The sequence below is a fragment of the Aphis gossypii genome, chromosome 3 (assembly GCF_020184175.1).
Source record: "Aphis gossypii isolate Hap1 chromosome 3, ASM2018417v2, whole genome shotgun sequence".
NCBI lineage: Eukaryota > Metazoa > Arthropoda > Insecta > Hemiptera > Aphididae > Aphis > Aphis gossypii.
Window position 1 is genome coordinate 51,590,421 of NC_065532.1, and position 27,032 is coordinate 51,617,452.

At 24.8% G+C, this 27,032-nt stretch overlaps 1 protein-coding gene across 2 annotated transcripts in view; it reads left to right on the forward strand.

Moving 5' to 3' along the window:
* LOC114119225 (head-specific guanylate cyclase) overlaps positions 1-27,032 on the forward strand; it is a 243,658-nt gene that overhangs the window by 60,031 nt on the left and 156,595 nt on the right. For both annotated transcript variants that reach the window (XM_027980726.2, XM_050202563.1), the window contains exon 4: positions 23,004-23,083. In XM_027980726.2, the coding sequence (XP_027836527.2) occupies positions 23,004-23,083 (80 nt within the window). The remainder of the gene's footprint in view (positions 1-23,003; positions 23,084-27,032) is intronic.

Consider the following 27,032-nt stretch of genomic DNA (forward strand, 5'->3'; position numbering starts at 1 on the left):
AAGTCGAGGAATAATTTTACTCGAGTTAATAAATGTTCAAAGTTTAATTTAATTTGAATAAATCTTTAATGTCTATTCCTATTATTTACTTATATAAAACATATAATAATGTATTAATATATATTGGTTTGAACTGTTTAAAATATAAAACAGATTTTTTATTCAAAAGATAAAATTTTACATGATGTCATCATTATATGTTTAAATATAAATAATAACGTGCTATTTATAATTTTTAGTGGAACAATAATCAGCTATTTATTTTACAATGATGTCATCTTTAGTTTGGTGTCTATCTTAGCTTTTTATTACCTACTTACTATTATAGCTTTTAGTACAATATTTAAAATAAATTATTTTATTGTATGGTATGATTTTGAGACTTTATTATAATGTTTTTATAAGTGTCACTAAATATAAATATATATATAAAATGAAAAATACTTTTTTAGACATAACAAAAAGTAATGTTTGTTCTTCATTAAAAATACAAATAAATATGAAACCATTGAAAAATATAAAAATCTAAGTATATTATATAGAAACATCTTGATTAAATAAATGAAAGTTCAGTTCAATTATTTTATTTAATTCCACTTCAAAATATAGTTATCGAATTAATTAAAATGGACTTAAAAAATGCATATACCTACACCTTATACTTATTTACCAGCTGTATTTAATAACTTATCATTTTTAAAATAATATAAATGATCATATTTTAATACCATACCACGAAATTCACATGTTTTTTGTTTATAAAATTATGTTATATACGTTATGAATGTAATAACGTTAACACTACGGTTATATATTTCAATATAATTTGATAAAGTCATAGTATAGTTATTTGTATTCATGGAAAAAAATTTTTTTTTTTAGTTGTAGCGTGTAAATATGTATACTTACTTACCAAGCTTGATGTATCCTATTGATAGTGTGATAATGATGGTAAATACTCAACTGGTGTTAATGCAATAAAAAAAAAACACACACACACACACACACATTGAATATCAAGTGATGTGTATAATTGTTTTTTTTTACCAAATTTGGTGTAATTCTATGTTCTGTATTTTAAAACATATAATAACAAGTTGGACAGAAAGCTCAAGTAACTAAAACATTTTTTTGATTTATTTTAGAATAGCTACCAAAAGTATAATAAAATATTTTATATAAGAAGATTATATTTTCAAGATGTTTTGTAAATTATATCACGTCAATAAAATATTTAAAAAAACAGTACAATAATGCTACAAATGTGTGTTGAATTATTAAAAAGTCGTAACAAAATGCAACAAGTTATTTTTCCCGGTGGGAATCGAACCTATGTCATGAGCGAATACCGAGTCTTATACAACGAATTTCCCCTAAGGCTGCAGGGTATTGGTTGGTTTTTGCAATTTTCTAGAAAGCTATAAAGACATTTCAAAAATTAAATAACATCATTTTAAGTACCATTTATATTAATGGTGTCATGCCATTTTTGAACACTCTTTAGGTCGTAAAAAACGTGATAACAGGCAATCTTAAAAAATCATAATTTTATAACTAACACAATCTACCTACTTCAAATATTATTTTCAAAGATAAATCTCAAACGTTTTTCAATGTTAAAGCCCATTCTAGCATAACAAGTCAAGTGACTCAACTTAATATCTAGGCCGATAATATACAAAATCTCTGCTTTTATCTCATTAAATTTTCTATAAACCAATTATAACCTAACCTCGTTAACTTGAGTATTAACCTTTAAATTTTTACGATCGTTACAAGTCCCTTTGATCTACATAAAGTGATAACGTATATTTTATGCATGTAAACGAGTAATACAGCTATTTCAGCACAAGATTTTTCTCTCTATAGAATACGAATTAATAATCTAAAGTACACGGTTTGCAAGATGTCCTAAAATAATAAGCTCTACTAAGTAAGGTGACAAAAAGCTCATTGGACATTGAAATTCATCAACAGCATTTAGTAATCTGATATATTTACATAGTAGGTAATATTATACCTGTTTATGATAATAAAACATATATTTAATATATTAAATAATCGTTTAATAATATTATGGTAATACCATAAGAAGTAGTTTAATAATATTATCATGAAGAGATTCGACTAACGAATATGCAAATATTTTAAAGACCTATTCACGATAGTATACAAAGAAATTGTCAACTGGAAACATACATTTAGAAGCTTAACCATTTGGAAAATACAAAATGAAAAATAAAATATACACAAATTCCGTGAAACAATAAATCATTGTACGTTGAACACACGGATGTATACAGGAATGAAACGTACTAAATTATAAAATGAGAGAAAAGAGAAGAAAAGTACATTAAAACGGATAGACGACCAAGTGGGGTGTAAAAAAAAGAGCCGTACGTGCGAGGATGTATATTTATTATACCCGTATGATATATGATAATATGTGTATGAATATTCTATGAAATATTATTTTCGCGGAGGTGTGATTTCATCAAAACTGTTGGCTGTATAATATACATTTCAAGCTCTATTGACAGGCCGTACGCTTTATTGACAATATTTTTATATCGTGGTGGGTAAATAATTTTTTTACTGTCGTTTTCTCTGACAATTATTGTCGTATTTATTTCTTATTCTAACATAATAATATGTTGTCAATATAATACACAATGTTTTACATATTATGTCAGATTTTTTTTCTCTCGTGACATTGCACGTATTTCTATGTTTTTTTTAAAGAAACATATATTTTTAGTTCTTCATTATGTAACAAAATATTTTATTAAACATATATAAACAAAACTAATATTTAACATTGCATTATTATTATAAATGTTTAACGATGATTTTGGTTTTACGAACGGAGAGTAGAGCATATTCATTCATAGAACAATTTTGTTTTTTTTTTTTTTTTATCTTACTCTTCATAGAAATAATTATTTTAATTTCAAAATTTAATAGCTATTCAAAAATAAAGATTGTTGGTTAAAAAAAAAAAATACCCATATTTAAGATCAGTTAAAATTCTTATTCTGTCACACAAACGAATCTTTATATTATATGTTTGATAGAAGTATGCTCTTAAAATGTTATATTAAAGCTTATAAATAAACAGGAAATCGCCATATTATTATTCTGAGAAACATTTTATCTATGCAAAATTGCGAACATAATAACAAGTTGTTGAGGTTTTCCATTCGCTTTAACACTCAAGTTGAAATTCAAAAAAATAAAATAATAATTATAGTTTGTATAGATTTATAAATAAATTCCTATATATAGGCTATTTGGTCGTATATAATATCTGTATGTACATCGTATAAATTGTTTGAACGAAACATAAAAAAAGTTTATTGAGAATACACTTGATCATTTCATAATGCTATTTTTATCACGATACTTAAAGTCGCTTACGCAGGTAAGCTATTGACTTATTTATGCATTATATAATGTATATATTTTATTTTTATATTATTTTATACATTATATTTTTAATTGCTAAAATATTATCAGCCTTTTTACTCTATTAGTAAAAAATGACCACCGGGATTTGTCTCTTGTGTCCCGCCAGGCCAGTGCACCCTTGAGTTCAATACAATATATACTTTATAGTATATATATAATATATAATAATACTATCGAAATATTTTGTACGTTTGATCTGTGTGCATTTGTTTCGTACATTTCACGCATCGTCAGCTCTGAGACAGTCTCTTTGTGTGTAAATAATATTTCCATCATACGCGCGTAGTGGGAAACGATAAATTAATAATATGCATCAAATATGATATTATATTTTACGAGATTTGTATAATATTGTATATGATTTTTCTTGGAAAGGTGGTTTCGTACTCTAGAATAATATTAGGTACTGAAATATAATAATATTATTATTGATTAAAGCATTCGAACTGCTGCATTTGATGGTAAGTTGAGCAAAAACTAATAAAGTTTTTTTTTCTTTTTTGAAACATATTACAAGATATTATATAACCTTGTTTACACATAAAAAATTCACAACTTTTAATCAAAAAAATAATTTTATTTTGTACCTACTCTTTATACATTTCTTGTTTAAAAATTTTAAACATTAGATTTTCATACTTAAATTATATAAAATTAAAATTATTTATTCAGTTGTTTTTTACATTAAAATCGTTAGTTCTTTTAAGATCGGTGTAATACTTTTAAAAATAAATAAATAAAATATAAAGGATAAGACATTATACAATACAATCAAGTACTTTATATTTAAAAAAAAATATAAGACGTTATCTACAAAAAAAAAATGTATTTACCCATATTTTTCAACTTATAATTAAATTACAAAATTAATTATACGTACATAATTTTCATTTTAATATTACTTCAAATTTTACAATTTAAAATTAGTCCTTTTAATTTGGCAATTTGAACGACTGCATTAATTATTTATTTTATTTATTTATATTAACCTAACCATAGGCGCCCGCAGACATTTTTTTAGGAGGGGGCAATGTTAGGATTTGTTAAATAATAAATAGTAATTTATCTGTAAGCATTCAATTTAAAACATATTTTTGAAAAGCCAGGGGGGGGCAAATGCCCTAGTTTGCCCCCCCCCTCTTGCGGGTGCCTATGAATATAACATGTATAATATTGGAGTTGTAATTTTCCAAGCCAAAATATGTCAATAGTAAAATGTGACAGTTTAATAGTATTTGTATTTAATATTATTATGCTGTGTTAAATTATGTACGTTTACATAAAATTGTTTTGTACATAATATTATATAATTTACTTTTTATAACCAGATATCTTTTAGTTGTTATATTATTATAAGATTCTACTGTTACACGGCTTGTTCTTCGTAACCATTGTGAGTTATATACATTGTGTAGTTTTATATTGTTTCGACTCTTAAGCCAATAGTCAATTATATTTAAGTTTAAATATGTATGCAATTAGATGTGTACACCATCATATTATTGTTAGTACCTAAAATTTCAATTAATATTATTATTTATTTGTTAATTGGTTACGATCATTATTTACATTGTTTGGTTTTTATTTGGTTGGGTCGAGAGTACGTTTGTATTATTGAATTGTGTACTTAATATATTTTTATTCTGTTGAGCAAGAGGCCCATTCATTCTTATATATTATTTTTTATTATTATTATTATTATTATTATTATTATTATTTTATCATTTGTACATATTTTAAATCACTGTTATTATTATTATAATGCACTAACCAAACATTTTTGCCATTTTTTAGTAGTCTTAAGTGCACAACGTACACACAAACACATAAATTTGCATATGTAGTATGTACTCACATCAACTACATAGTTTATCAGTATTTCCCCGGAAATCTCAAACATTGATCGATGCATAGATTTTAAGTTGTGAAATAAAAGTGATCAAACACACGGTCTATTTTTATTAATGACCAGCTCATCCAAAAAAGATAAGCTAAAGTAGGTAACACGATATTATCAATCAATCGTATATTCGTATACAAATGCATTAATTGACAAACAGTTAATAGGTAGGTATTGGATTGATTTCCACTCGAGGAGATAAATTAAATCAATAATTTAATAAAAATTTCTAAATCAGTTAATAAAATAAATTAAAATTGTTTAATACCATTTAATTACATAATTGGTTTTTTCAATACTTACCGTTCTAATAATAACCTGCAAGATAATAATATCTTAATAATTAGGTAATTGAGGTGTTGTTTATTGATTTAATATCATTTAAAATAATATTCCAATGTTTTTAAAAATATCGGAGTAAATGTAATGCAATGTTATAATATGTTTTCAATTGAATGATTAAGTTTTACAAATAACATGTACTAGTATAACCAGGAGATTTTGTGTTTTATTATTTTTTTTCTTTGTTCGGTTTTCCGGGTTGTCCACCGTGAGGATGTATTCACTATAGTAATGATTGTGCGCACGTTCTATATATAGTATACACTCCACTGGGACAATACTCGTGTCCTTAAATATATTAAAAATGCGTTGCGAAATAATATTATATGTATAACAATGGAATCAAACGAATTATCGGAATTTCAAAACGGTGTTTTATTTTCAAATCCATTTCGCTTTATGTGTGGGGCGAGCGAGTAATCAAACTGAAATGCAATACTAAAAACAATTACAACAACCATCCGGTAGAGAAACAATAACTTTGCGTGACGGGACCTACGATGAAGTATTAGATTCGAGTATTTTTGATCGGATATGGGATTTTTGGAATTGACGCACTTAAGATTAATCGCAGACCATGCATCCGAGTATGTAAGACAGTTCAAGTACATTTAAGAATTTCGGTTTATGTTCGTGTGCTGTTTGTCTTGGGTTTTTTTCTCGGAAATAGTAAATGCTGAAAAGAAGGTTTATTCATCAACATCGCCGATTTCAGAATAAAGATATTATGTAAGGTTTGATAAAAAAAATTCTGTACTATAGAGAGAAGCAATAATAAAATCACCTAAAATGCATTACATAGAAAGCTATTATCTCTTATATAAAAATTTTACTCACGCTCACACATAAACATGCACACACGTTACTCACAAGTCACAAGGTATAATGTCTTGAACTAACATAATATGTTTAACTATATTTTTCTTACTTCGAAGAATTTTGACGTAATTAATTATATGGAATCGTAGTTTTTCACTAATAACAAAACTTCCAGTTTCCTCCACAAAATATTTCAAGTTTCAATATGAGTTATTTTGTAAATTTTATTTTTTCATCGATCATTTGGTTAAATAAATGTATTCATGCTCATTTTAATATTATAATTTTATTATATTATCTAATATCTAATATGCTTAACATTTAAATATATATATTATTTTTTTTACCTCACGAAATAATATATTTATTGGCAATTAAATAAAATTAGACAATGATATATTCCACTAGTTAACTTAAAAAAAAAATGTAATATTTTATAATCTACATACTGAAATTTGTTACTGATAATAACTTTAAAAAATCTACAAATAAGTAGGTACTCTTCAACTTTGTTCATTTTATAAGTGGCTACACAATGTTTAATAAAAGTACATAATTGCTTGTTTAATGATATTTACACGTCTCTCGATCATTAATATCGAACTTCATTCAAATAAATATTAAAATAACTTATAAAGAAAAAAATAGTTACTATGATTAATTATGTGTACACAGTTTAAATATAACTAGATAAAAAAAATATTTTTGCACTAGCTATGCCAACATTTCAAAGATTTTGAAATTTCTCGGGAAATGGCAACAAGGATAAAATTGAAAAATCCTATAAAAAACGCAGGTGACCTTTTCTTTAATAGAATGCTTTTATATTTAATGTACCATTTTGCTTCCTTATGTTTTCTTTTAGGGCTGAAACTCAATTACATCAAAAGTGTTTTTTATTTATCAATCTATCTAGTTTTCAATATTATCGCCTTATTGTAAGCAAAATTGTAGGTTTCTATAAGCAATTTATATTTATTTATTTACTTGTTTATTGTGTTAGGTAGTATAGATATTAGATATATTATAAAGTTAAAAAACTGTGTGCCCTTTAGCCATAGTATAATAATTTAATATAAATGATATATTTTGAGTAATTGTAAGTAAAAAGAAAAAAACTATATGAACCAAAAATGGCTTATAATTATAGTAAACATTTATTTTTTATAAAACTTAAGCATTTATACTAAACTAGTATACTTAACAGTTATGGTCTGAAATGTCTTGGAAATAAAAATATAATTTATTATTGGATCTTCATTCGGACACATAATCTGCTCTGCAGGGACCCCATGGCTCATCTAATTTGGTTTTTTCTTTTAATTTAAATAGGTTTAAAGAAATTCAATGTGTAAAACAGATTATGTTATTGATTTGATATGATTTTTTTTTTAATGTATTTATTACGCAACATGCATTACTCTTTTCTTTACCTAAAAAATAACTGATGATAATTCACATTCTAGAAAATTTACCTAGTTTGTAGAATTATAGTTACATTTTCCACCAAAAGTCTACATACATTTTAGATAAATGCGCAAAAGCAACCGTCTATTACCTACATTAATGACCACCCGTAGTGCTTTTAAAAATATTTCTATGAAGTTTTGAGATATTCTAAGCAAATTTGAAAATAATTTTTATTTACAAAACTATTTCATACATAATAATTATTAAATGATTCAATTGTACTAATAGGTCTCGATAGTATATGAGCTAAACATTTTAGAAATTTCTTTAATACAATTTTAAATCAATAAAAATTCCAACACAATTTTTTTTTTCTAATTAATTTTAGTATTATTATACTATGTGTCTATATTATAATTATAGACACTACGTTAATACAAAAAATTAATAGTACAAATCCATTTTTATAAGGAAAGTGTATTAATATTTATTTTTAATGTTAAAAAAAATATATAAATATATTGTCAAATAAATAGTTTTAAGATCTTATTAAAATTTATAAAAATTGTGAAGTTTTAAATAAATCATAAACGAAAAAAAATGTTTGGTTAATTAAAAATTTAACTTTAAATTAGCTGTAAATGTTTATAAATTATAAAAATGACCTTAAAATGTCAAAACAACTAAAAAGAAAAAATAGGTCAAACAGTGGGAAATACAAATGTGTTACTTAGAACTCTACGTGATTGAATAATATTTTAGTTCAGAAAGCATTCTGTAAGTCCAAGAATAAAAATCTAATCGATGTAGGTTTGTAATTAATTCGTACACTCGTCAAACTGTGTTGATCATCAAAAGTACTTCTTGTTACTTGAAATCTGTAAACGAATGAATTAAACAAACACAACAAACATAAATGAGTCAAATGTTTCACAATTTACAATGTTTGAAATTTATATAAATGTGGTATATATAATACATTCTACTTTTTCAGCATCTTTTATCATTTAGAGAAATGCACTGTGACATTATTTGTTTCCCTTGGGAAAAATATTGTTCCTCACATTTGCTGATAAGTTCACAATATCAGTGGCTGTGCTTTGATATAATATGTCGGTTTTCTGTATTTCTTGTTTTTATGAATGGAACGAGACGATTTTTTAAATATTCAATTTAATAGTTAGATAAAAAATATATTATTATTATTGTTAAATGGCTGTCATGCATTATTTTATTTAAATGAAATAAGATTTCAATATTTATGATAAAATTCTAACAGTTTGACGAGTTTTGGCTGATTGACTCGTAATAACCACACAAATTGAGATAATTTATTTTTTAGAATTCATTTTTCCCTAAAATTTTTGTCTTCGAAATTTAATTAATAATATAACTTTTATAGGAAAAGCTTATATTTAATGCAAATGTATTATTTCATAATAACTGCAGTTAGGGAAAAAAAAAATTTAATTTTAAAGAGTATATAAATGTGATAGGTATACTTGTAAAGTTAGAGAACATTGAACAAAACTATACAATATTCAATTTTTAATATTTTTTATAAACAATTAAAATTAAATCGATGAATTTATCTTTCAGTAAAGTAATTTTTGTATAGCATAAGAATTTTATTTTAATTTTAAAAGAATGTCTATTTCGAATAATCGATTCTGGCTATCACAGAAAAGGAAAATTATCTAAAATTCCAGAAATTTTTACGGCTAACATGAAAATAACCTCACGTTTAACCCATATTATGTAATAATACCTGCATTAGAATATAATTTTAAAAATTTAAAACTTTAAATAGTTCATAATCATAAATAAAATACCTAATATTTATATATTTTTTGCATTTAAACGAATATAAAAGTTTACGAAGAAACGCAATTATTTAAACTATAATTTTCACAGTATATTTTAATTAGTATTTAACTCATTATAATATAGGATAAAAATTAAATTATGGAAATCAAAATCGATTAGTTATATTTTCACCAACTCATTATGTATCGTTTATATATAACTTTGAAAAATAAATCATATTTTTTAATAACACGAGCATACAGCGAAATGCCAACTTAAAATGCCAACTATTAACCCTACTGTAAGGTTAGATTAGGTTACACATGGTTAGACATGCCAAACATTGCAGTGGAAATTATTTATAGTTTATGCTGTGAAACTACCTGGTCAATGAGATCGTCAGTAAAGATTTTACCTATAAATTTTCAATAGGAAATACATTTTTATTTATTATATTTATAGTATTTTATTATTTACTATTTTATATTTATATTAAACAACCTCATCATAGGCTAATATATAGAGTTATGATAATAGTTATTTAAGTTATTACTAATAATATCCAAACTAATATCCATTACATCTCAAACAATTGGATGCACCAAAATCATCGGAATCACAAACTGACAATTTCATTAAGGACACATCGAGTTACTGTTAAATCAATAATATAAAAACAATTTTAATTAATAATTTTACGACTAGTAAATTCAATTCGTTTTAATTTATAATTAGTAATTACTATGTTCGTAAATACAAATTGTAGAAATGCTACCTCATACCTAGTTTTGATATTGTTGAACAAATTGCATATTATTATAAGCATGTATATATACTATGTAGTATATACATAATCATTTCATCTCAACATTTCAAATTTCTATTATAAATAAAACTGTAATACTTTTAATCATTAATAGTATATATAACTTTATGTGTGACTACACGCGGACTGACGTAAAATTCGTATCGTAAACTAAATAGAATTTTATTTATTATTATTTCATTGTGTTTTTAATTTTTGTCATTATTCCTAATTAATTCCTTATTTATTCAAATTCATTATTAACGACGAATTTTAATAAACAATTTTGAAAACAAAGCCTAATAATTATAATATTATGAAATTCACAATCAACAGTTAGTTGTTTTTATAACAAAACGTTTAATAACATTTAACACGTGTTTTTATAAAAAAAATAATCAATGCACATTAACTACTACTTAATCGCACTTATTAGTAGGTGAAATAAATCACACAGAACATCAAATATGAGCATGACATATTAATATGTAAAAATGATTTTGACATTTCCATGTCTTGGATTTACCGGAATAATACTACAGCGTGAATACTGAATGCAAAATAGTTCTATCTCGTGTATGCAAAGCACTGTAAAATATTTACTTGACATTTGTATTTTTAGGAAGCTTCTAGGATAAGGTTAAAAAATGATTTAAGAGAAAGTGCTTGAAAATATATGAACTTTAAGAGCACATCTTTCAGACCTAAACATCCGGATTTTTGAACTAAGATGCCTTCAAATGGATTATAAAAAAAAAAAAAATACCAATGGAAATGTGATGTTAAAATACTGGAATCGAAACAGAAGGGTGACTGCAGGTTGATGATGTGTCTTGGCAGCCTTTGACAAAACATCCCGGGGGAATGAAAACTGCTTATAAAATCTATCCATGCAGTCGAGTTGAAATTTTATTTAACAGAAATAATCCGCTTTCCCTTGGAAATCTCATTGTTATTTATTGTTTTGATTCAGCACGTTTCTATAACCTTTGGGCATACAATAACACGTGTATATGTGAACACACACTCGTGGTAATTATAACGGTCGGTTCACGGTGAACGTCTTTTCGCTATAAAGATATTAAAAATATCGTATTCGTAAATCTGTTACGACTATGAATCATTTGTGTGCATTTTGCTCGAACGGTTTTAATGATGAAGAATATTGACGTTTTGGTATTAATTATCTAAATGCTTTCAGCCATCGCATAGCGTTTTCGAAAGCTTCTACGCGCAACTTAAGTGTTGCACGATAACGAGACAAAGCAAGCAAATAATTATTATTTATTGCCCGTTTCCATAATAGAGACGCATGCGAATGCTTTTAGTCGAACAGGCACAATATTATGATACTGTTCGTGACAAAACACAGCGCGCTCATTATTACGTGCATAAAGCTTGTGATTTAACAATGATTTTAATTTACATATTATATTACTGCTGTAGATACATTATTGAATAATCAATATCATAATATTTGTATTGATATTATAATAAAGATGTATTTTAGTTGTGCGTAGTTGTTATTCGCCTATCCCATTACTTACTACACGATTTTTGTTATTGTTATTATGTATATCGTATACTATGGTTTATGTATATTATTTGTTTGGTGAAAAAACATCGTTTTCAATCATTGTGTTGTTATTTTTTCACGGGGAAAAAAAACAGTTAAAAAGTTTTAATAATAATTCACTATTTTGTTTGTATATATTATTTTAATTCGTGAAAAATTAATATTATTCTTGCGATTTAAATACTTAATATTTATTCGTATTGTAGAGTTTTAGATAGTTTAATTATAATTATTGCAGGCCTAGTCAAAGTTATTATTTGGAGTTTAATTTTAAGCCACAAGAATAAATACATTGGTTGGCGTCGGCGTGGTAATAATATATATCTTTCCTGCAAGCTTAGAAGTTATAAGTTCTAATTTATCACATTTTCACAACTAATTGAAGTCGTAAATTTTAGTCGTTGCTCGTTTTGGTCTTCACACTTATTATCTTATAGATCATACGATTTTAAAATTCTGGAACAAAAAAATTACACGTAATAATACTTAATTGCAATATAACCAAGATTTAACACCTATATCACAGTGTTAAATAATAATAATAATAAATCAAGTGAAAACATATACAATAACATCTGAAATAGTGAAAAAAAATAAATAACGAAGATACCTTATGCAATATTGCAGTGTCAGTAATGTTACTTTTACCTAACCTAACTACATAATGCTCGTATAATGTATACAACTGTTTATTTTGTTTCGATTAAAAATAAAATTGTGTTTCCTTTTTATTTATATACATTAAACAAAATATATATAGGTTTAATAATATTCTGGAGTTCATACCATTTATGTTTATCACTTATGTGGTTAGGTATGATAATATCAAGAAAATGTTTGATTCTGATACATTAATAATATATTCTGACTAATTGTATCTCTCTGTGAAATGATTTTTTTTTTTCAATAAAATTAAAATTACTAGACCACACAGCTGCATAATACGAATAATACTACTACGGAAATATTTGGTTGTTTATTCTAGTTATAAATACACAAAAACGTAATATTATATGTACTATATTTGTTATTATATAGTATTGTAATCCAACAGCTCCGTTAAAATATTTCAATTTAATTTAATTTTTATATTTTTTAAAACAAGTAAAATATAAAATTATTCAATTACAATTTATTGTATTCTTAAAAATTCCGATTACCCGTTGTTTTAGACTATATTATATTTTAATATAATTATATTACGACTTTAACAATATTAAGCGAGCATAGAATGAAAACTGTGCCGGCTCTTGAAATCGAATTAATCTGCTTAGGCAAAAGTCGTTTATCAAACGATAGCAGCTTGTCGTGATAATAAAATCGGAGAGTATATAAAAATTCGTAATCCCTTCTCTCTCGATGGTCAATATTGCAAAAAACCACACGAATTATCATTATTATTATTATTATTATTTGGAATCGACTCGACAGCGTTGTCTGGCGTGACCGAGCGTTAACCGCACGTACGAGGACAAGCCCGACGTCAAAAGGTTTCGGTGACCCTCGAATAGCCTCCGTGCTTTAAGCTCGGTATTCTATACAAATATAGATGTATATACTATAGCGCAGTCAGAAATATTATATAATATTGTGAGCAAACGATAAATTGTCGTGGCTGTTCAAACGGTTTTCGCCGTAAACGCGCCTGTTAAACATATTATATTATAGTATTTTAGGTTTTAGACGAGTGTACACGAACGCCCCCGAAATACAGATAATAACCACAATACGATCCTACGTGGATAATGTGAGATTATATTGTTTAGACATCAAATGGTAATGCAGCTTTCTCTCGAAATATATTTTGATGGTCTTGGCGATTATTGCGATAGATCGATAACATACTCCATACATGTACTTTTAAACCGATGTACAACACCAGGAAATTTTTAAGAATAAATCGTATACGTTATGTTATATTAGGTGTCTTAGGGCTTCGTAAAACAACTCTATACATATTATTCATCTAAAACGTTTACCTACCTATAAGTAATTCAATTATATTTGAGTAAAAAAACTAATTAATACACGATTTTAAATAATATGCGTACTAATCGTAATCATAATATTTTATTATATTTTCAAAGTTGATTTGTTATTTATTAGATATGTATTAAATTTAATATGATTCATAGTAAAAATGTAATGTTTCATTTTTTGACATATAAAAATCATAATCTACTTTATTATTGTAATAATTGATTATGATAATATAATTTTATGAACATTAAAACTTAGTTGTTATGCTGTCGTAATATCATTAATGAAAATTATAGAGTTTTTTGTTAGGTATTTTAATGTATTAAAATTAACTGCGAATAGGTATGATCATTATATGCGTGTTTATATTAATATATTATGCTTAAAACAATCACTTTGGTATCCATAGTAACGGATTTTAAGAGCATGACGGACAAATGGTCCAGTGGCCAAATCGTGCAACTTTTATATTTTAAGTTAAGAAGTCTTTAAAAGTATATTGTAATTTATTGTTATACCACAACCGCATTTTCTCAAGTTATAATTTAAAATATATATATACTCGTATATATTAGGCTCATTTGATTACAGTTTTTAAATTTTTGAAAGAACTATTCATTATATTTATATTATTGTCTAATGTATTTTTCTTCCTCTCTCTTTCTCTCTCTATAGTTTATCTCTATAGTTTCAATCCGTGGATTGGATTGCAGCCATCTTCCATTCTTCTCTATTATCTGCTGCCCTTTTCATTTCTAAATATGAGTTGCATTCTTGGTCTTTTATTATCTGTTGAATATATTCTAATCTTGGTCATCCCCTATGGTTTTCCCCTCTACGTTTCCTTCTACAATCAGTTTTAGCAATCCTTCGTGCTGCATTTATTCCTCTAAATAATTATTATTGTTATCAACAAAACCCCATAACATTCACAAATTGTATAGTAAAACATTTTTTTCTCACTCTATTATGTTATTGGTACATTATGATCTAATCTATTGTGTGTATATACTTGTTTTGAGGCTTAATTAATTAACATACTATTAGCTATTTTTTTTTTACAATACGTTCGCCTGGAGCACAATTAGATATTTTACAACGGGATGTCCCAAACTATTAAACATGGATATAAAGTGATTTTGCTTTAATCGTAAAAAATATGTATACATGTATAATGTATATTATATAAAATATTTAGTTTAAATTAAGGTATATATGAATGCAAGACTTTACTAGACCTACTCGTTGGTTATGATATTGGAGTTCACGAAATAAAAATATAGATCTTAATCTCATATAATAAAATAATATTTTTATTAACGTTCTCCATATTGTTTGCGTCAACCCTACACTATCCAGACGATGTCCATTATCATCACAACCGATACTGTCTGTAATTTATAACTTTTGAATATGTGTGGTAATGTCCCGACACTGCCACCTTTTTTGCGTGTGACCAACACCAAAAGGTCATCAGTCATATCCACGAATTATTAATTAACGACCACCGAAATATTACATACATAATAGTTTACACTCTGAAGCGGTACTCGACAAAACGTCAACAGAAATATGAGGCACGTATAAGACATACGGCTATATTAATGTTGGTTTACAACTACCGATCGATGGCTACTTGGCCTGAGTAATTCTACAAGAATCGAGAAAATTTGGCTCTCGGAGTAGATAAAAAAAGGTGCGTTTATTGTAACACACTGTCATAAAAAATAATAATATTTATAAATTTGACTTAAAAGTTTTTTTTATCTATTTTTAAATATTATATAATTATTATAATAGAAAATTCGGTGAATAAATTATAATTATATCAGTATAATTACTAATTAGTCTGTAGAATATATCAGACGTCAAGACGATTTTATCAGTATAGGTTCATTGTAACTATGCAGGAAATTAAAGTTTATTTATTTTGTTGTTTGATATGGCCTCGTGGTGAGGTAAAATTGTGATAATATGATACCGAGCAATTGGTACACAAAATCAATTGGACAAAAATCACGACAGTAATAATTGTATTTACTATTATTTCTATCATTCTGTATGATGAGTACTGCACAGTATTACCGTCAATATGACGTTAAAAAAATAAAAATAAAACAACAAAAATAATCAATAAAACTATTGGGCGAACGTGTACCTAAATATAATTATATAATACGTTGCACTTAACGTGAATTTGGCATCTAATTATCCCCATGGGCGGTTGTGTCCGAAACAGATTAGGTGGAGATTACAAACCTCAAAATACAACGTTGGCTATCCGGCTATTACATTTATGATAATATTATTAGAATTCACTATGTACGAGTGCCTGGGGTGTGCTGAATGCTGATCAAGTAAAAACAGGAATAATTCTTCAAACTTGCCGGTTTGTCATTATTATTTCTCTATCAAAGTATCGTTATTAGTTATCGTTCCTTTTCGTTTTTTTAGAAAACTTATAAACTTTTTTTTTTAACAAAATCAAAGGAGCGTGCCAGTTGACCTGACTCAAAAAATATAATACAATGACAACGGTTTACAGTGAATGCTAGGAATTTAAAAAGTATTTTATTTTTAAGGTTTACATTACCAATAAGTGTGATTCACAAACAAAGATGTAAAAAAAAAAAATATATATATATATATTGCTTCAAGACAAAAAACTTTTATCAATAAAGAAAGTAAAGTACAAATTTATTTATAACATGATAAAGTCGATACTCTAAAAGTGCTGAGGCTTTAAATTTATCCTGATATTATTATACTATAAGAATATTTACTGAATGAGTACGTTTTTCGTAAATTTGTATTTGTTAGTGTATTTTATTCAAGTGGCAACTACTTTATACTACATTTTTTGATATCAAGATTTCATGATCTTTATATTTTGAATTTTTGTAAATACCATGTTACTTAGTTTAAAGTAAGACTTAATTGAACAAAAAAAATTAATAATTAAACACGTAAATAAATAAATCCAAATAGGTATCCGACGGACAATGTTAAAACAAAATTTTGATAAAAAATAATATCATATTATCAACTGATATATAATTGGTACTTGCTATTTTTATACTTTAATGTATTTAGCTTTAACCCTAAAATTAAGTTATAATTTTTCATTGCATTTTTTTTGTGAAGTATAGTTATTATCTTATTTGTGAAATAACTTTTATCTTGTTTTTTTTTTCATTTAAATTCTTTTACTTATCTAAGTATTTCATTTGAATAAGAATTATATGTTTTTTGCTTTTTAAATAAATTGTTTTCCTAAATTTAAGGTGTTACGGAAAATAAATTAGCTTTAAAGGGGTTTGCTCTAAAGGTTATCGTTCAATAAAATCTTTAGTACCAAATCATGTATATTTAATTTATGTTTACACAATATTATGAATTTTTATTTATTATGAAAATATAAATTACTATTATCGATATATATACAATTTAGAGTTTTATAATTTTATAAAAATTTAAATAAACTTATAATAGAAAAATATAATTATTCTAGAATTGTTTAACGTTTCTAAATCAGTTGCAGTGGATGCGGTACCTATATACACGACGAACCTAATAAATCAAGTGTTAGATTGAATTATATAACTTAAAAATAATATATCATTGATATATTTATTTACCGAAGCTCCTAAATTAATTTGAATTATAAATGATCCTATAAATTGTGAAATAATAATATTAACAATAATAATTGATAACTATATCCTGTTTACATGACAATAAAACGGGCTTTTAGTTTGTATTTGTACCCACCATAAATTCAAATATAGACACCTGTTGTTGGGGGAATATATTCTATCCTTGTTAATCATAATATATTGTATAAATATCTAATAAATTTAATTTAACTACCACCACAAACAAATAAAATACATAATATAAATTATTTTAAAAACAGGTCGGATTATTAGTACCAGATTATTTAGTTTACTTATACATTATATTGTTTATAAGTAGTTAAATAATCAGATCTATGGCACAAGTAATATGTCTTGCATTTTTGAGTATACATTTTTATTTCGCTTATAATTCATCAAAGCTTATTTATAATGCTGACACAGATAGTTCAAGTTGCCATAGTGTGTCGGTCAGATTAGTAGCCGGAAGATAAGGATAATACTTAACGCATAGTTGTTCAGTGCAGAATCTCTGGTATCCACGCGAATTGATTCCTACGTATTATTTAATTTTAATTAATATTGACGGAATTCGATTTAATCGATAACCAAATTTAAATCACTAAATATTACAATACAAACAAATTCTTCTTCAGCCATATCAGTTAATTTGTATTATATAAATTTAACTAACTGCAATAAATTTATATTTTTATTAAATTTACATTTGTCAATATTGTAGTTTTATAGTTTGATTTTTCAATCATAATAATAGTCTTTCAATATAATAAATCGTAAATAATTGATTGTTGAGTTGGACGAATAATTTTGTTTGAACCCATTGATTTATATTGCTTAGAATAATGTAGTAATAAATAACAATGTATCAAAAGCAATACTACTAATACTTTTAATTACGGCAGAAATATTGTATTAATCATATTGTATTATACGTCTTATAATTGAACATATCATGGATTTTTCTTAATTATTATTTAATTAATTTTGTAAATTTTAACTGTTTTAAATAAGATTGCTGTAGGTATACATATTATAATGCTAAAGAAATGTATGTAACCTGTATTATTAATATATAAGCTAGAATATTTTGTAAATATATCATATAAACAACCTTAATATTTTTTTTATCGTTATAATGTAACATTAAGTTACGTTTTTAAAAACTGGTTTTTTCGTTAGTAAATTTTTTTACTGTTAACTACTGTAGACCTTTAATAATTTCAAGATTAAAACGACAATCATTTTTTTATCCCTCGTCATTAAAAAAAAAACCCTCCACTACCTCTTTCTAATTAGTACTCTACGCATATTAACGTTTGGAGAAAGTAATAATAAATCTTTACCTAAACTAAACCCCGTTCAGCCATCCATGAAGATTTTCACCTGAAAGTCTAAAAAAAAAAACATGAAACAAAATGAAAAGAATCATGATTGTAGATAAAAAAAGGTTAGGTTACTATAATTATTGCTATAACTTAGATATAAAAAGAAAAAATATGAGTTCTAGACCTTATAAATTATAATCTATAATATTTAAAAAATTAATTTTTCAATTTTTTTTTATAAATTGAATTTTTATAATATTATGTATTTAAGGCATAGCATTTTTTGTTTGAGAACTTGCAAAAGAAAAGTATACACATAAAATAGTTGGCCATTGTGTAAAAGCTATTTTATCATGGCCGTTGGTCACATTGTGTCCGGTACGATAACAAAGTACCTACACATGGGCATTTGCATTAAACGGCTATGTATCATATAAATTGGGTTTGTTTGTGTACTATGATTTTTCGTTGAACTATTGTTAGTTATTATAATATTTTATATGGTTCAAATCTTTCAACAACATCCATAATAATAAGAAAAAAATGATAAATGTGGAATTATAGTAATCGGCAGATAATGTTACAAGGTTCTATTGAAATATTTAAAACAATGTTTTTATTTTAAATATTATTATTGAATAGGTACTTAATACGTTTATTTTTTTTATGGTTTTTAATTTTAGTTTTAGTTTTCGGCCATACCGTTAATATTTATGATTTTAAAAATATTAGTGAGTACTAAAATAAACAAAAATATTGCTTTTGGAATATATAACAACATAGGTACATAATATGTATACGAGTATTATATGCGCATATTATATTGAAATGCATTAATGTATCGTTATTTTAATAATTGTTAAATCTTCTACATCGATGGTTATTAAAATAATAAATACGTGTACAATTTAAGTCAGTTCAAAGTATAATATACTCGTAACTAATAAACTCATCAAGATAAAAATAAAAATAATACTATTTCCTATACAAATAGTGATCAATATAATATTTCAAAATAATATAATGCTAAAATATTTGATTGATGTATATGGTATTTTGTAAGTTTACATACTGTGAATTTTAATTTAAAAAAATGCTAAATTAATATTTCATATTTTTTCATTACAATTCATTATTTTATTTATAATTACAATAGTAACATCATTGAAATATTAATGACATTTTTTGATCAGTAGGTACCTATTCTGTTTATTGTAATTATAATATATACAACACACATGCAATATATGTTTACATAAATATAACTACAAAATATTTCATACAATTATAATATAGTTATTAAAATTAAGTGGGGTAGACTTTTTCATTCTATAATTTTAATTTGAATCCATACATTTTTTTCTTTCATTCTGAAAGAATCATATTTTACGACCAGTTTATCGTTTTCATTATCTCAATTTTTATTAATCTAATATTTTGTTTTTAAATATTGAATAACATTTTAATTAGAAATATTTTTTCAAAATATTAAGTTTAAAACAAATACATTATAATGTCTTAATTCATAATATATATTAACATTGGTGCATTTGCTCGTCACTATTTTATACACAAAAAAAGAATATAATTATTACAATATAATCATAAATGTTTAGGATGTCATTTAAAAAAAAAAGTAATAAGCGATCCAGATTTCGTTAAAAATGTATAAATATTTGCATTATAAAATTGCTAGGGAAAAAAAATTAATAAAACAAAAAACTCTATTTTTATTTCCTTTTATTGTGAATTTCTTATATAGTATCTATTTAGAAATATTTTAAAATAAGGTGTCTAAAGTAAACCAATATGTTGAAAGCAGATGAAAGTTGTTGTACTGTTTTACACATAGAAAGGCAATAAGTGTTAATCGTACAATAGTATGTATAAATATATTATAGTATATATAAAAAAAAATTTACACTTATTTTAAAACCAATAGATAGTGCCGCACTCTTAAGCACGACATTTTAATGCTATTACGTACTATAAAGAATTTATATTATCCTATAATCCTACAAATTTAGTAAAATTACATACACAATAATATACTGTGATATAGATCAAGTTATTTATAAGTTTAATAATAATTATACTTTGTTCTTGATTGATAATATTACTATTCAATTAAGTTAAAAATATATAGGAAATAGAAGAGTTTTCATTGTTATTATTTAGTTATTTCATAAAACCTTTGGTATACTATTCCTTTGGGATTTTGTCTATATAATTTGAAAACACATTTTTTCTATACTTTATTTGTTGGTATAACCCAATTCCTTGTCCAATTATTATTTTTATACTTCTGGGCCCAGCACCTACATATTAGATTGGATTTCTAAAATGTATTTTAGAAAATTAAATAATATAATTTATTTTCATTTAAAGGTTTATTTTGCATCATTATTATTGTTTGTTGGATTAAAACTAATGTGAATGAAAAGTTTTATTATTATATTTGTTTTTTTAAAATTGTTATCAAATTCTTATACAATTCTATATTATAATATTCCTTAGTTGATTTAATACTACAATATTAATTAATACACACAAATATTGATATTGTAGATTTATCATGAGACCATATACGTTTGATTATAATATATTGGAAGTAAGTATTGTATATTTAATTTGGTAACGACTCACAGTAATTATCTGCGACATATATTTATGAGATGATAATGATGATACAGATAGATTGAAATTTATTCACAGACATCATCTTATCGTATGAATTCTACATGTATATTTCTTATTTATAATAATATATTATTATATCTGTTACATTTTCCATGATCGAATTTACCTTAATGTTTTATAAAGCCTGGTGACATGTTTTGTGTATACGAAAACATTGCAGTGCACACTTTAGACATGATTAATTACCGTTAAATTAAAACCGGGAAAAAAGTATTCAAAGAAAAGGCAAGGAAAAAAACTCGTAAAACTCAAATAAATTACACTTAACAAAAAACAAAAACAAACAGAGAAAACATCATTCATATTAATTGCATTTATGACGCTGCTACACTTTTAACTGTGTGGACGTCTTAGAGAAACTTAATATGTGTGGGAAATTTTAGAGAATGGAGAAAACAAGGGTAGACGACTAGAAAGATATAGAGAAAGACAGGAGATAAAAGAACCAACGAGCCTTTGACACTGATTGATGAGCGTGTTGTTCTCTCCTTCTTGTTTATCCACCATTTCTTCTGAAGAATATTGTGCATAGTATACTACAGTACCACCTAAAAATTTCAATAACATCCGTTATATGTTTATCTTGATCTGGAGGGTAACAAATATATATATATATTTACATCGAATTTGTTGCAAAAGATTGTTTCTGTAGTACAATAAACGGGCAAAAAATAGATTGACAAAATCAGACAAAAGTATTTAACCATTTTTTTTTAACTTTTACAATATTTTTAAATTGTATAATATTAATTTGTAACTATATACAATTATAACAATACATTTAAATATTATGTTGAATGATTGAATTTTTATTAAATAATCAAAAGTTCGATTAAAAATGTTTTATTAGCTAAAATATGTTACAAAACTAATGCAATTGAAATAAATTATTAGTTTCAATTTAATAGATTTCAGATTTATATTCCACAATAAGGTCTACATATTTTAAATACTTAAAAACTTTATATTTTTTTTCTTTTATTCAAAAAAATATACCTACAGGTAAACAAAATATAAAATATTTGAATAATAATAATTTGAGTAAGGAATTTTTCATAACGGCATAAAACAAAATATTAAACTTCTTTTTTTTAAATATTTATGCATAAAAAAATAAAACCACTACAATACCAATAAGAAAAATACATATTTATTATACTCTTAACAATTAAGTAACTATTATTAATAATTAATTTGTTTACTTACTTTTTTATAGGAATGAGCTACCACATGACTACTCAAGTTCTGATATTAAGTTATTGGATATTTTGTATGATTCTGCACAAATCATACTCGGTAAGTATAATATGAAAATACCTAGCTATATTATTAATAGCATTATTTAAAATCTAATTCAATTTATTAGTAATAAACTCATACTAATAAAGACACATAATGTAAAATAACAAACGTAGACTATTGTATCTCATTAAAATATGACAGTACCGGTTAAATTAAATTTCGGTGATTTCCATTGCCTATTAGAACGTTCCAGAATAAGACGATGTAAGTGTTCACGTATATTAATTTGTGTGAGTGTTACGACACAACATGCAGGGATATTATATGTATATTATATTATTATGAATATTGCAAAAGAACTAAGAAAGAGGCTGACTACTATAAAATGATTTGATTAAATATTTTTATCAATCAAAACATATTTTAATTTATAAGTTGATGAACTAACATTAAAATTGTTTAATGATATAGTTTAAAACTTCAAATCAAATCAGTTACCGAAAAAAAAATTTGTATAGAATTTTATCCCGCAATAATTAAATAAACTTTGTTAATACGAAGTTATTTATAATTTAAAATAAAATAGTAAATTCTATCTAAATAATTATCTATAAAAAAAAAAAAATCTAATTATTTTATACTTTATATATTTAGTATATTTTTAAAACTACATATAGATTGTAATTAAGAATAAATACTCTGCAAATGTGTTTTATTCCCGGTTTTTAAATATATTTTTTATTAAATAACGCAATAAACTATAATTTCATACATACAATTTGAAATGAATTTGGTAACCTTTATATTTTGTTACCTATTTTTTAAGTAGTTTATGAGTTATAACTTATAAGTATTTGAAGTTTTAAAGTTTAGGTTAGCGGAGTGGAGAGATACGGCGATACTACTCAAAATGTTGGTCTACTACTTTGCTTATCTAAACTTTGAATACTTAAAGTTTTGAAATAATGATTGTTTAATGATAAAAGAATTGCCATCTAGGTATATATATATTTGTATATAGGTTAAGCTTCAATCAATGTGTTTTTATAAGCGTGAAATTATCCACAAATAAAAAGGTTTTCTTGCATTTTTTTTTTTTTTTTGGTTCAAAGCTTAAATTTCTACAACATATAACTAGATAATATTTAAAATATTTTTTTAATAAACCCACTCAGTACTTAGAGGTTGTTTTAATAAGTATTATAAATACTCGTATTACATTATTTTTTGTTTCATGATCGGTTTTATAAAAAAATTCTGATAATTTTTTATACATATATATATATATATATATATATATATATATACAACAAATTTCAGATTAAATTATAGTTAATAATTTATAATAAAAATTCATATTAATATAATATATCTATTTAAATATTTAAACCAAACACATCTGAACAATCCTAGTGTGTTTGTGTCTTAGACACGTATAGGAATAATAATATAATTTGTTGTCGATATAATCTTTAGCTAACCCATGGTGATTGGAGAAATTAATAAAACAATACAAAATAATGATATTTTTTTTCTGAGCGATCGCTTAAAATTTCAGTTAATAAATTTATAAAAATTAAATTGTACTATTCGTTTTTCTTATTTACTGTTATTGTCGTCGACGATGTAAACCAATATTTTTGTATTTGAAAAAAATTGCTGGGATTTGTTTATTATAAACAGATATTGAAAACCATAATAATATATTACCATCATTCGACACCCGAACTGATCGAAAAACTCAATCATAAAACTATTCCAGTACTATAGATAACGTTAAATAAATTACGACGTCGATTCTTAATGGGAATCTGTCGTAATATTTTTCCACTATTACTATCATTAATTTGCTGTTCATCGTTCCTTCTAACTTCGAGTAATAGTTATTTCTGATTTGTGACACGGATGTTAAAACTAATTTCATTTTGTTAAAGTTATCTGTCGATAAATAATTTGTTTACACTTCCCGAAAGTATACTTGAGAAATTTTCACAAATATAATTTAAGGCTATTGGAAATCATTTTTAATAACTTACTGGTGATTATTATATTCACAATATTATAATTATTTATTTCATAAACATAAATACAATTTAGATTTTAAGATTACATTTTTATGCGTTAACTTCACAATTGATCATATTTTAATGTATTTCGAAAGATGTTGTTTATTAAAAATTCTTATTCCGTAAACTTGATGACATTTTTGTTAAACGATTGCAATGCAAAAAAATATGGTTTATAATATTATTGTTCTAATACCTCACAATCGTTTTGATATTTTTTAGGTGTTTTTAGTAATAATGGTTTAAGCTTTAACTAAAACAAGCTTATAGTAGATATTAGTTATTTGAGAATATAATATTATAAAATATTGTCAATAATATTATGTTCATATGTGGAGTCACCGATTGTGTTTACTCCATAACACATAATAGACACATTCGTTTTAAACGAATTAATGAAATAATATTTTAAAAATATTGATGTTCCTATAGTTTTATTGTTGAAACCTTTACATAATTTTAATATCCAATCTATATTATTGAAAGAGTTCTTTAATTTAATACACTATTGTCGAGCTAATTCGTCAAGAGTATAGGTAAGAGTACAATGTTCCATAACGTTGTGTTTAATGTTCACATATAATCTCGTATAATGTACCAACCGGAGCAATATCTTCCATCGCATTTCCCGTATTCCTTGATATAAACTATAATATTCTAGATTCTTGGATATTTATTATAGTTGTACGGTTACGGATATTTGAAACCATTCACCTGACACTTGACATCTATTAATTTGACACCATTTAGTCACTAATGTCTTAATTAATATTACGATCACTTTAAATCAAAGTATTAAGTAAGTTTGACATACTCAACATAGGTAGTAAGTACACTCGAATTTATTCAATTAATACTATAATAGTTATACAATTAGTATAATACGAGTATACTTATAGTGTAGACCATCAATTGATGAATAACGCGTTGCTGTGAGATTTTTTTCTCAAACAAATGAAAATACTATTTAATTTATTGTATGTTATTCAAATATATAACAAAAGGCAATGTTCGTATCTTTGTAAATAATAATAGACTCAAAAACTACTCGACCAATTTTGACGAAAGTTTCAGAGATTGTTCTTAGAGATAACAGGAAAGTTTAAAAAGTAGTTTGAACCACGTTCAAAAATATAACAAGCATACCAAGTGCTACATCCAATTCGCCATAGGCGGATTTCCCATTTCGGTTGAATTAGTTCATAAAGCGAGTCATATCGATGCCGATTTTCCATTGAACTGTGAGGTACACTAAAACTGAGATACAACAATACATAGAAACGTATTTTATATTTGTTCATTTTTTGTCCATAAAATATGGAATATACACGGTTATTGTGTATATATAAGTAAAATTTGTTTACTATTAAATACAATTTAATGTTATCGATGTAAAACAACAAATCAATAAGTTTTAGCCGTAATTATATTACTTAACTATCTTCAATAGTGTTGTTTATCATCCAACTTTAAATATAAATATTCTAATATATTAGTTTATACTACCTAAACACGCCTAACATGCCTAATAACATCACATGTAAATTGTATAAACCTTATTTTTCTCTTAACTACAATACTTAAAACGTTTAAAGATATTCATTAGGTCTTATTTTTAACTGTAAAAACATTTCTGACGAATTTAAAAAGATAATTTTATAATCTCATTTTGAGTGTAAGTATTTAATATAATACTAATTAACATAAGTATGAAGTAGACACTTTTTTTTCGCGCTATATCAAAATAATAATAAGCTTAAATCCTCTTTAAAACCTATTTAAATTAGTAGTAACCTATGTATTATAAGGCTCTCTGATTTTTGATTCGATTGCCATAAGAAAATGTTTAATATTACAAAAACAAATTATGTAGTTTGAAAACAGTATTAATATATATAATGATAATGTTGAAATAAACCATATCATTGCAATTATTT